Source organism: Notothenia coriiceps, unplaced genomic scaffold (assembly GCF_000735185.1).
Source record: "Notothenia coriiceps isolate Sejong01 unplaced genomic scaffold, NC01 NC01_scaffold00024048, whole genome shotgun sequence".
In the NCBI taxonomy this organism is placed as follows: domain Eukaryota; kingdom Metazoa; phylum Chordata; class Actinopteri; order Perciformes; family Nototheniidae; genus Notothenia; species Notothenia coriiceps.
The window spans coordinates 25,196-38,329 of NW_011356749.1; the positions used below are offsets into that span (position 1 = coordinate 25,196).

Here is a 13,134-nt window from a genome sequence, read left to right on the forward strand (position 1 = left end):
GCTAGAATTGGTGCCAGAATGATCGTCAGGTGCAGACAGTCTGGTTTCTTTTTGCATTTTTCAAGTGTACTGTGAGGACTCGTGTCGAGGCTTGTCGACACCATATTATATTAAGTTCGTGGTTTGGGCATGACGCCTTCCTGCTGTAGAAATCATCGTTACATGGAACCTTGTTCACCAGCAGAACTGAGAAAAACACAAACATGACCTTTCTTTTCAGTTCAAGCTTAGTGCTCTTCTTGGAATGGGAGCATCTAAGACACTATCAATCATTATCCTTTTTTGGGGGGGATAATATTTGCAGTTCCTTTTTTTGGCTTACTTACTTATTACTTATCCAAACAACCTTATCCAAGCTAAGCAGTGACACCAGACACAGAGCAAAAAGAGAAAGTGTCTCATAGGGTTAGCAACCAATTAACCCTTTGTCCTCAAGCACACAAATACATATTTAAACAAAAAGCTTCACAAGTTAACAGCAGTAGAAATGATGTGATCTTTCGAACCCTATTCTTTACTACGAGTGTAACTGTGTTTCTGGTGGTTACCTCGGGTATGGCAGGCGTTTTGTGTCTTTGGCAGGTGATGAAGACGGTGAAGGGCCAGTCCTCAGGGTGCATGAGGTTGCCGGCGGCCTGAGCGCAGGTGGGGTGGAACGCCGTGGAGCAGCGCCCGTGGGAGCACTGCACGCAGCAGCCCGTCACCTCCCTCTTCATCCGCTTCCTGCAATATGCACACTTCTACAAGAGCGACAAAGAAAGAAAAAAAGTATGGCGAGGGAACAGATTAATGGACGAGTTAAAGCAAAGGAAGTACAGGGGAAGGAAATGAGGAGAGAGGAAACAAGGGGAGGATGAGAGGGAGAAAGAAATCAAATTGAGGGTAAGGCAGACCCAGACACCAACTGGAACACAGGTATGTAAGGAGGGAAATGACACAACTTCCTTTGGATATTTTAATGGGTTCTGACATCATATGTGCTTATTTAGAAGTACATCTAAAACCTATAACAATGGAGACAAGGACATCCATTGTGAAGAAAGGACCACATTTATGTCAATGTTTTTGCATGCGACTCATTCACAAGAAGCATACTGTCTTCCTTTCACATCAAGATCAAATCCTGTGTATTATAAACCACAATGTGGTCGGAATGACATCGCTTCATCACCATGGAAACATCTTTTAGAAACATGAAGGGCAAGATAAAGAAGTTAAACTCAGTCAGGAGGACCGCCGCCTGGCGCCATGGCAGTTCCACTCGGCTTGACTGTGTCTCCACGGTGACAACCACCAACACATGCCATGAGAACAAAACTCCACGACCCGATCTGTGTTTGGGTTTAGTAGTCAAAACCATGAAGTATAATTAGGCATTATAATAAAAGTGAGAAAGAAAACAGTTAATGTAATCAATTTGATTATCATCAAGATATTTGTATATTGCCCTATTAAAACAATAATTCATGATAAATATTGCCACATCTAAAGCATTTGACTCAACACATAAAGCACATTCAATTAAGTATAATAGTGGCATATTTTATAATTGGTCTTAATTTGACCTCATAGATGTATTATGAGATTAATAATAACAATTATGAGCCCAGTTTGTTGGATAAATTCTGGCCCTTGAATTCAAAAACATTGTTGTGGTACATTGATAGATGTAATGACTGTACATCATGGAAAATCTTGTCCCGATCTAGAGATTTACTAACTTTTGTGAACAAGTACTTAACTCCAGACATTTAATTATTAAATCACTCGAGGAATAGTAGGGGATAAAAGTGGGTAAGGTTCATTCAAGTCATTTTCTCAATCATATATGGACGTTAAATGGAACACAATACGGCTGAAGAACAGCGTTAGATGACGCATGGTGCACCGTAATGTTATGATACACAAAGGACATTGCGGGCGATGAGGAGATATTCAGAAAATCGAGTGGATATAGAAACACGTTCCTCCTGTCGTTAATCTTCATAATATATCTGGTTGTGGGCGGACAGAGGTAGACAGAATAGAGCCGTCTTCCCGCTGCTTCCATATTGACATAAACCTCCAGACCCAGATGCTTTTATTTGAAGAGTGTGCATAGCTGTAGTAGTGGCCCATATGTCATTTCCAATGTGCACAGCTTCACGTTAAAGATCACCTCAGTGATGTCTCTGCCTTTACCAGGAGCTGGCATTACTACGTGCTCCATGACGCATGTTTCACAGTCAATGAGTTGGCCTTTGTCAATAAATAAATCTATGGAAGTACTTTAAAACAGAAACTTAGGTCAACGATTATCAGGCATGACCTTCACGCCCTGTAGAGGCAGTCAGGCCGCTGTCACTGTGACTGACGGAGGCTTACCAGTTTGAAGCGTGTCACCGGGATAGTGGAGAGGTCGATGGGTCCTCGCTCAGTTACGTTGACAAACTGAGCTTCCAGCACAGTGATGGCACACAGCACATGAACCCACCTGAAAGACAAATAAGAGGTTTCAGAACAAACAGTTCAATGTCCAGGATGCAATCTTGCTGGAAGAGCACACATTCAACAACGTGGTTACCAAAGTAAATATTAGGTTTGGAGTAGGAATTGGACTGGGATTAAAAGAGCAAACATATCTCTTCACATTGGCATTTCCACCCTGATCATTTTTCGTCACACCACCTTTCTGCTGGTGTTTTGCATCTTGTACGGCGACCTTGAGAGCCTTGAAAGGCGCCTCAATAAATAAAATGCATGATTATTAACAATCTGGTATAATCAATTGTTGTTGTTTTTTTAAATTAAGATTGTCTTCAGCTAAAAAATTTTTTTAGAAATGTGACATCAATATTCCAATACATTCTTTTTGTATTTGAACAAACAGTCATGAAAGATAATTATTTACTTTTGAAAACAGTAGTTTGACAACAGAAATGAGCTTTTCAATGTCCATTTTCTGACTAGAGCTGTTAGCAGCATCTCTCAGGCCCTCCGCCTCAGCAGGTTTTATTCTCACAGTTGTCATGGAGATGGCCATCAGCATGATGGATTGGCATGACAATTAACACTTTGGAGATAACCTCCTCGATTATATTTGAGCAAAAACCATTCGCTTAACTTGTTTGAACTCGACTAGAACGGAAAGAAAACATTGTTCTCTCCTAGTGTGTTTGAAAATAATCAGTCACTGGAGATTAAAAAAATAAAAAACATTATCTTTATTTTCCATGGCATTTCATGTTGTAACTTGAAGTGCTTAGATAAATACCATCAATTTAAAATCCATCTTATACAAAATAATTGTATTATGGTCTGGTCTGTAAGAGCCCCTTTAATACCAGCGGATGCTAATCGATTAAAGAGTGATAAAGTGGATAAGTCTGCACAAAAATAGGAAGTCCCATATTGGTATAAGAAACGGTGTGTACAGGAAAACGTCTCGCTTCTGTGTTAACGTGTTTCCTGACATTTAAACTGATGTTCACTTACTCCAAGTGTAACCGCAGGCTGAGAGAGTGTAACACCTGCACACACACTAACACACACTTCTACTCTGTGTGTTTGCAATTAAAACGTGTATTTAGCTTGAGGGGCTTGATCCATCAGATGGATTTCCAGCAGTTACAGACTGAAGAAACAAACTTAATGAGGTCAAAGGAGAGAAACTGGTAAACATGGTTGACAATCTGTTGTGTACCAACCAATACGAGCATGTCTGCACTGTTTTGTAAACATCATAAATCCTGTGATTGCTTTTTCTTCTTGCCTTTGCTTTGACACGTTTACGACTGAACATGAAGACATTCTAATGAAAAAGGAACTGGACATGTCTTAGAAAAAAGGAAATGTGAGACCTCGTTAGCGAAAAATGTTTTTCTACATTACATTACATTTCTTTAAGATCCTTAATCTTTAAGGAGAAGCAAAGGCTCTTCAACACACACTTCCACTCATGCTTCACCAGGGTTGAAAAAAAGTTCCATAAAACCAAACTCCCTTTATCCCAAAAATAATTAGCTTGTTACCACAAAAGACTGACCCCCGTTTTGTACACTTGTGCACATTAAGGTCAATATTGTCAAACGTATTTCATTTTTCATTGTTTTAAACTAGTACCCAGCTCATATTAGCATCAATATTAAGTTAACTTGTAAAGTTGTGTAGTTTCTGTAATGCAGCACAAATACAGCTTTATACTGCGTAAGCTCTTTTGTCTGCTGCCATCACGTACTTGTCACCGTTGGCTCTCTGCAGAGCACCGCCTCTCAGGGAACAAAGGCAGCAGTCCTAGGGGAAGAAACACAAACCATGAGCGATTTTTTCTTAGATATATTATTGATCACGCAACTGAGGGGTTCCCAAACGTTTCAGCCCGCGACCCCAAAAATAACAGTGCCAGAGACTGGCGACCCCTGTCAACACATTTTTTGCACTTTGGGAACCCCTGATCTATATCACATGCAATATCATCTTGACTTTTGGATATATAATGCTCTGTATTATCAATAGCTTAAACTGGAGATAACAAAGACCCCTCCCTCTGTTGAATGAATGGTATCAGCTGTGTAAAGCTCAGTCTAATCCTTATCACAAAACCACTGTGTAGCTGATATGGCAGTTGTGTAATCGTAACAGTCTGACTGCAGGGTGGCAGTTATCAATAACCAGAAGTTAGCTGTGTCAAGGTATGAAGTGAACAGACCGGTTCGGCCTGCTGACAATCTAAACTAATCTAAATCCTGTTATAACCGTTCTAGTCTTTCCTCACAGATATCACACAAAGATAAAAAATAAAAAATTCCCCAAACAATTACACAGAAAGGAAGAACACACCGTCGCCAGCTCAGAACAAAGGAGGCGGTAGCACACAGAGCCAAGTGTGTATGAGTGTGCCAAAAGCTGCTGTGGTAGGGATCTGTAACTATTAATCCACATAAGGTCAGTAAAGGGTCATTATGTGTTTTACTTTGCTTTGACTAAAATGACGACTGAGTTAAAGAGACTGGATGAGCCTTAGAAACAGGGTGCACATGCCCAAACATCTGTTTGATGGATTTAAAAAGCAAACCAAACATCTGCAGTAAATCAAAGTTGCCATCATCCTCTCAGCTGCCATTCATTTCATTTCCCTGCATGGGAATATTGAAGTGTTCCTGTGTTATTCCATACTGATCACTGCAAACTGTTCGCACTGCTCTCTGATCTGAGGAAGAGAAACAGCCGTTTCTTCCAAATTAAAAAAAACCCTCCAGTGCCACCATGTGGTTTCACTATTTGACATTAGAAAAACAAACACCTGCAAAGGCCAATGCTTTTAAATACATATCCGAGTAAATTGATTCATTCTTATTTTTTACTAAAATATAGGTAAAACATTTGTGCATTAGTCACATTTCGCTACACTTTTCCAACCAATTTTCTCACTGTGCTTGAATTAAATTATAATCCATAAGGCTAGACTTCCCGACAGTAACACTCTGTTGTTGATGTTAAACAAACAGCATTTGTATGATACAAAGCCACCTCCCATAGGGAAACAACAACTCTGCAGCTGTATTTGGATGGGTTGACTGTTTTGAGTATTTAAATGATAAGAATCAAAATAATGACCATCTACTATAGGCAGCCAAAAGAAACTAACCTCAGTGGTGGCTCCTGCATCACAGCGGGCACACAGCCAGTCGTCTAGCTCTGCTCCATCCCCCGACACGCCATAGCAACCTGAACAGAAAGTGTCACAAATTCACATTATGCATTTCCCTCCAAGGTTTTGTTTATATTTGGTTACAGGAAAGAAAAGTCATCAGGCTACAGAACAACCAAACTAGGCTAACCCAAAAAAAACATCATTGGAAAATACCGCAGCAATTATAATAAGAAAAACTTTTACTCAACTAATGACACTTCATTTAACCAAATAATGAATTGTAGGTAAGGCTCTATGCTGTGTTAGAGTTTCCAGCAGATTCATTTATTGCGTTTGCATATTTATCCAGAATACATTTTTGGTGCCAAGCAGTATCTTTAAGAATAACCAATTGAGATTTGTATTTCCTAAGGAAAACCAAAATGACTAAATGTAAGATATATTTGACTTAACATCCCCTGAAGTGTTCCTAACAGATGCTTACTGGTATGTACGCGGACGCAGCACTGAGCACAGGTGACCAGCCGGCTGGTCCCGTCCTCGGCTATATGAGGGTTGGACAGCTGGCCCTCCCCGTTATCATTCGTCTTGCTAGATTGTGTGTTGAAGCACATTTCAGGGATGAGTGGCTTGGAAAACTGGCGGCTGCCTGGACGATTCACCAACGCCCCGCTGGAACCCCCACTGCTGGACTCAGACTACAGGGTAGGGGAAAAAAGGAGGCTTGTTTTGGGAATATCAGATGGATGCTTTCCTCAGTTAGAACTGTCCAACACACATTCAAACCCGTTTAGTGATGAAACAATGCACAATTGTGTTAACAAAAATGATATATTACAATGAGACATTTGTTTCACTAAGAAACGATAAGAGTTATTTTTTAAGTAATATTTAACTATATATATATTTATATCATATACAAGTTGTTTGCAAATAAGCAACAATTACAAATCATAACTTTCTACGACAGATATAACAACAATTTAGGTAAAGTAGTAAATAAAGACATCTATGTTCAACTCAAATTATTCTATCGCACTATTTTAACACCTTCATATTTGTCTTTCCAGAGGCGGTTTGTCATAAATGACAATTATTCATGAAATGCTGACTATGAATATCCATTAATAAGAACTGTAACCGACAGTTAACTTCCTAAAAGCACAACATGCTTGTAGTAGTGACCTGATGGTAGGTGTGGAAGAGCAGGCAGATGGAGCAGTAGGGCGCCTTCTTGCCCATGCTCTTGTTGAACTCTCTCTCTGCCTGAGGGTTGTGCGGCCGGCACTGCCACAGCTGGGTGAGCGGCTTCGCCCACTCCTCGGTCTCCTCCTGCTCAAACTCCTCATTTATATAATCATCTACAGATAGGACGATAACAAGAAGGTAAGACATGAGTGTGAATTAAGATTGTGGCAGCATTAGAAACAAAACAAAAAAAGACAAAATATGATGACTACTAGGTAACCTGTAACCACATAACATAACAATTACTACTAAATTATGAACGAAACAAGTGCGTACCGTTGTCACTGTGCTCCTCCTTGAACAGAGGGTGATTACGGGGCAGTTTACAGAGCTGCGCCTGCTGCTGCAGCAGCTTCTTCACAACTGACTTGCAGTACGACTGCTCTTCTGACACCTGCTGGAGCAACAAGTGTATAGCAAGGCAAAACTTCAAAACAAGGATTATGCTGCATCTGTAGCGCTGCACATAGGATCAGCTGTAAGCCCATTTGCAGACATATTGGGAGCTCTGTACTCCTATGCATACATCTCCATATTAATACTGGGTCTTTTTAAGATTTGGGAGCATCTTGTAAATACTTACATGCTGAATCCGAGGGATCACCTTCACCTCAGCTTGGACGGGTTTGCTGACAGAAATGGTGTCATTCAGGATGATAATGCCAATATCTTCAAGGGGGGATTGCTTACTCTGTATATGAACAGCATAAATAACATTGAACATTCAGGGCGGACCTTTTAATCAATGCCTGTTAACGTGTAGCCTGCCAACAGAAAGCTCACCAAGAATTGTTGTGCTAGATTAGTAAGGTGTTAATAAAATGTGTAAAGTGTCTAATATAATTAGTAGTAATGCTGAGGTCACAGAGTGGAGTATGCGAGAAACATGCAAGGAAAATGCACCAGTACAGAGCCACCAAAAAGTCTTGCCACTTTTTTCCCCCCTTCCAGTTTTAGTATCTACATGAACAATTGTATTATTAAGAAAAGACACACCTTTATGAAAAGTAGAAATTAGTTATTTTAGATCATTAGGTGTTAGAAACATACGTGCGCACAGAGAGCCAAGAATGAAAAGTTTGTTGTTTTCTGTTAAATGCATGCTCTAAAGAATACCAAAGTGAAATGACAAACAAACATACCTTTCGCTTGTTCTTAGGGGCCTCTATCTCTTTTTTGCTCAACTCTTTAAGTTGTGTTAGAGGCAGAGAGGAAACAGTCTTGATAGTGGGCTTCAGTTCAGCCAGAGGCTCAGCAGTGATTGATACCTCAGGTTTTTCTTCCTTCTGGTCCAGCTCCACAAGACCCAGTGCTTCTGATTCATTCACTGCTGCTTTGGTAAGAATCATCTTGGATTCTGGCTGTGGCTCTGTTCTTTCGCAGCCCGGTGCCTGAGGCAAGGGCTGGCTCTGAGCGACTGATGGTGTACAGGTTTTGTGCTGGAGGTGACTGGACTGATGCACTCGGGCGTAGCTGTGCACCTGCAGCTGTGTGTGAGGCTGCTGCTTCTGCTGCTGCTGCTTCACCAGAGTGTAGCTCTTTACTTGGAGAGTGTCTTTAGGATCCAGAGTCCTGTGGAAGAGCAGGCTGGCTACTCCCATTTTGCGTGAAGGCTGAGCGGTGGCTTCTGTCCACGAAGGTGAAGCTGACAGATGTCCGTTTCTGGGCTGGGACTGAGACGAGATAGCAGGAGCACGAGTCTTCGAATAGTGTGGGGCACGCACAACATCACTTCTGTGAAATGGATCCAATAATGTGAGCTTGGTTGGTGTGACAACCAGCTTGGGTGGGCCTGCAAAGTAAATAAGAGATCATTGTTTAGGAAGTGGAAGAGAAAAAAACTATACAATAAAACAACTTTTAGGAGGTCTAGACATACAGGAAACAAGGTGACAATACCTTTCATTTTCTTGCCATCTTGTGACATAGTACGTGGCGGTATAAGGCTTAGTCTGGGACGCTTCCCATACTGCTCCACATCTTCCTCATCTTCATCCTTAGGAACAACCTCCTCAGGCACCTCCAGACAAACTCTGTGTCTCTTTGTCTCTATCCTGTGTGTAGCGCTGAGGACCAAACAGAGGCACAGGATAGTGTTAGAAACACCATTTATTTATCTGTTTACAGTAACTGAAACTTTGACAAATACCTCCTACAACAAAAATGTTATTTCTAAAATTAAACAGATATTAATTATTAGAAGTTTATTATTTGTCTAGAGTGATTAGTACCGATTTGCTCTGCTGTTATTTGGTCCATAATCTAAGAGTAACTGGAATTCAGCATTTTATATTGTATTTTTTTGTGTTTAAAAGCCGTTCTAAAGTTCAGGTGTGTTTAGTATTTTGTAATAACCATACACTATTATGCAAGAATACTGAGATGTTCATGGGTTTTCCCAACAGAGAGTGCAAATTAACCGCGATTACTAAATCACCCTAGTTTTGTACTTTAACACTTACACCATTTAAACAAATACACATATAAACAAGGACATTCTCTTCTGTAGAATAAACCCACCTCTTCCGCTCTCCATCCTCCCCACAGCTCTCCATGGAGTTACTGCTGCAGGTGATGTCAGTAAGGTCCCCTAGGAACTCCTTGGCCTCTGGGGTGGGCCGTGTGTGGTCAATGGGGGCCACATCTCTTCCTGCCAGCCACTGTTCATAGCGTTCCGGCTGGTATTTCTTTACAAATACATCCATGGAAATCTTCACCATGTCTTTGCGGCACGAGCACTAAAGAGAAGTAGAGCACAAAAAGGTTGCGATTCAAATTATGATGTTTACATGACTATACATACATTATTTTCTAACTAATAACGTCTTATTCGAAGTGGGTTTTCTATGCGGTCCTTGAGCGGTCCTCACCAAAACTGCTTGCTTGCCGTACTCGATCCATCTCTCTGTTGCAAAGTTAGTGGATTCTGCACAGTTGAAGCCGTGGTTGAAGCCAGCGTGATAGGCATAGGGAAATGTTATCATGAACTCACCAGCCCTCTGAGTAATCTTCAGGAAAGGTAAAAAATATGTATATTAGAGACTGCAGGTTATACATTTGGCTTGTACAGTATGTATAAAAGGGCAAAAACATATGATATTCCTCCCACCTTTTCAAAAGGAATGCCATACTTCTTCAGAATAGAGGGCGAGAGGAGAGTCATCTTGTGCCTCAAAAAGGCCTCACAATTCTGGGAACTACCAGGAAAGAAACCTTGAAGAATAGAGGGCAGACGGGTGTTAAAAGGCCGGGTTAATAAAGAATGGTCTATACTATATGCAAAAACAGAAAATACTGCGTTTGTCTCTTACCTTTAGCCAAACGCTCCAATCTCTTCCCATGCTCTGGAGGAACACAGTACCTGCACATATTCAGATAAGACTTCTGAATTACCGAAACTGATTATACAAGTATTTATAAAGTTAGAAGTGTGTTCTATGTCATCCTTACTGACCGCCAGAGGAGGTGCTTAGCATCAAATATCTTCTGTCTTGCGCGCAGCTCGAATATTTATATCAACAAAGTCACGTGTGACCTCGGATGACCCCGGGAGGCATAAGTTCCGGTGTTGTCGACGAGTTCAATCCTTTTTCCATCTTCTCACTGCACAGGTTACTACCGAGTAGAAGCCAAGCTAGCTTACTGAAAAATTTGATTCTAGCTCATCGCTACCTGTAGCCTTGTGATCGTCTCGATCTGAGCTGCGGGCTAGAAAACGCTCGCCCTCCAAACCCTGCGACGAGCTGTCGGCCCTCCCAAGGGAGGGGACCGCAGTGTTCACCGCTCGGACCCCAGGAGATCCGGACCGGTAAAGAGCGGACGCTCCTGCACGTCAGTCGGCGAGATCGCTACCATTTATTGCTGATTGTGCTATCTATTCTCAAGCTAATGAGATAATTGTGTCCAAGTTAGCCGAGTGCTCTCGCTCAAGCTAATTTGTTACTACACTAGTGAAGAGAGCGTTTCCGCTCCCCTCTCACTGCACACATTTGGCTCCTTACCTGTTCCATCCTCCAGTTAGCCGAGTGCTCTCGCTCAAGCTAACTGTTACGGCGCTAGTGAAGAGTGTCTTCGCTCCCCTCTCACAGCGCACAATTGGTTCCTGTTCCATCCTCCAGTTAGCTGAGGGCTCTCACTCAAAGTTAACTTGCTACAGCGCTAGTGAAGAGTGTTTCTGCTCCTCTCTCACTGCACACAGTTGGTTTAATACCCGTTCCATCTTCAGTTAGCATATTGCTCTCGCTCAGTTAACTTGCTACAGTGCTAGTGAAGAGTGTTTCTGCTCCCCTCTCACTGCACACAGTTGGTTTAATACCCGTTCCATCTTCAGTTAGCAGAGTGTTCTCGCTCAAAGTTAACTCGCTGCGGCGCTAGTGGAGAGAGTATTCCCACTCTCCTCTCACGGCATATATACCATTAACTGACTTCATTTTTGTCTCACCCCAGTTAGCAGAGTGCTCACGCTAACTACTATTGTGCTCAATCCCCTCCACGGCGGATATTGTTTCCTGGCCCAGTTATTCACAGTCAGCTGAGTGCACTCGCTCAGACTGACTTAAGCTGCCAGCAGCAATTAGTCTGGAGTTTTTCTCATTGGTACTGTCGCTATGTTTAACGGCTGTAACACCTGTATGGCTCCTCTTCAACCAGAGGATGGCCATTACCTTTGCCCCTCTTGGCCTCGAGCATCTGAGGGAGGGTCTTTCGGAGGACCCGTGCATGGATTGAATCACCATGCCTCGTGCGGTAAGAGCTGCTAGACTAGCCGATGTTGAACTACTGACTGAGGGTGGCCTTCACCCTGCACAGTTGACTCGAGCCCAACCTACCCATCCTAGGCGTCGGGCTGCAGAGGCTGCGGGTGTCCCGCCCAAGAAGAGGACTAAGCCTGATAGGCTGTCCTCCAGGGTGGACCTACTGACTACTGACCTAGCCCAGATGAAGTCACTCCTCTTGGCTCTCCATTCTGGTGCCAGTACAGAGCACGTCGCTGCACCCAATCCACCCATGGCTGAGCTGGTTCTAGATGACGATGTGTTCTCGATGGCAGCTTCAGCCACTCAATTTAAGGAGTATGACGGGGAGGGCCCATCCCATGCTTCTGGGCCTGGCTCCTGTACCTCAGCTCATGGATCCTCAGAAGGGGGCAGAGGACGGCTCCATGGGTACCGTCAATTCGCATGGCACGTAGCTCGCAGCAGCCCGAAACAGAGCCTCCAGTGCGTTCCTTCAGGCGCACTTTGGCACGCCGCTGCCTTTACCGTTCCTCCCTCTTGTGAGTATCTGAGGGAGTTACAGTGCATTGGCTGGAGGGACACTAAGGCTCTTTCCCGTCTTTCGTCGATGGCTGACCCTGGCAGGCCATGCGGCAAGAGTCGGCCTTGACCACATGCCGGCTGTTGAGCCATACCATTGCTTCCCTTAGTTTCCCGCCTGACGGAAGCTCTGAGGTCGGAGCCAGGTGCCTCACCCCAATGTCGGGTCACTGCTCACCACAAGGCTTACGATGCCAGGCGGCGCGCATGGGTTTGGTGGCCACTCCTTGTCAGAGTCACTGTCAGGAGACTCTCCGTGCTTGTCCTAGTGAGCCGGGGGAGCTGTTCGATCAAAAGCTGCCGTAAAGGTGGCTCGAACGGACGGTCCAACGCTAGTCAAGACCAGGGCAACAGTTTTCAGGCTCTTCGCAGAGACATGCGCGGGGGGGGGGCCCCCCCAGAGCCTCCAGACGGGGGGCAAGGTACTGAGGGTCTGGGGGCCGGCTGTCGGTCTGTATTTCCTCCCAGCAGGCAGCTCAACTTACTGGGTTAGCTCAAGCTTCAGACCCCTGGGTGGTTTCCACCTTAACCCAAAGGGTACAAGCTTCAGTTCCGATGCCAGCCTTCAGCCTGGTCAAACACTGAGCCACCATAAGCGGACCCGGGCAAAAGAAGTCGCCCTGAAAACCCGGGAGTTGCAGTTTCGCTACTCCCAAGGGTGCAATCGAGCCTGTGGACCCCATCTCAACAGCCCGGCGGCGTTCCTACTCACGTGACTTCAAAGGTAAGGAAGAAAAAGGGCGGTGGGACTCGCCCATCCTAGATCTGAGGGACTCAACAAGTAAGATTTTACCGTTCCTATATGCTGAGCACATCGAATGTTTCTTCGTACCGTTGCCCAGGAATGTTCACGTCCGTCGGACTTGAAGAACGTATTTCATTGCCTATGTGCCTCATGCACAGGCAGTTTTCGGGCCTTGTGCCGTTTCAAGCGTCCGG

At 43.7% G+C, this 13,134-nt stretch overlaps 1 protein-coding gene across 2 annotated transcripts in view; it reads right to left on the minus strand.

Moving 5' to 3' along the window:
- Positions 1-13,134, minus strand: part of LOC104954834 (lysine-specific demethylase 4A-like) — a 22,324-nt gene that overhangs the window by 3,720 nt on the left and 5,470 nt on the right. Inside the window, exons 6-19 of one of the 2 annotated variants that reach the window (XM_010782019.1) lie at positions 10,192-10,241; positions 9,990-10,093; positions 9,751-9,888; positions 9,401-9,618; positions 8,780-8,946; positions 8,023-8,672; positions 7,464-7,571; positions 7,157-7,274; positions 6,818-6,993; positions 6,117-6,330; positions 5,627-5,706; positions 4,217-4,272; positions 2,365-2,473; positions 549-740 (exon numbers count right to left, since the gene is read on the minus strand). In XM_010782019.1, coding sequence (XP_010780321.1) covers positions 549-740; positions 2,365-2,473; positions 4,217-4,272; positions 5,627-5,706; positions 6,117-6,330; positions 6,818-6,993; positions 7,157-7,274; positions 7,464-7,571; positions 8,023-8,672; positions 8,780-8,946; positions 9,401-9,618; positions 9,751-9,888; positions 9,990-10,093; positions 10,192-10,241 — 2,380 coding nt within the window. Of the gene's footprint in view, positions 1-548; positions 741-2,364; positions 2,474-4,216; positions 4,273-5,626; positions 5,707-6,116; positions 6,331-6,817; positions 6,994-7,156; positions 7,278-7,463; positions 7,572-8,022; positions 8,673-8,779; positions 8,947-9,400; positions 9,619-9,750; positions 9,889-9,989; positions 10,094-10,191; positions 10,242-13,134 lie in introns of both variants that reach the window. The other variant, XM_010782018.1, reaches the window with a different exon arrangement.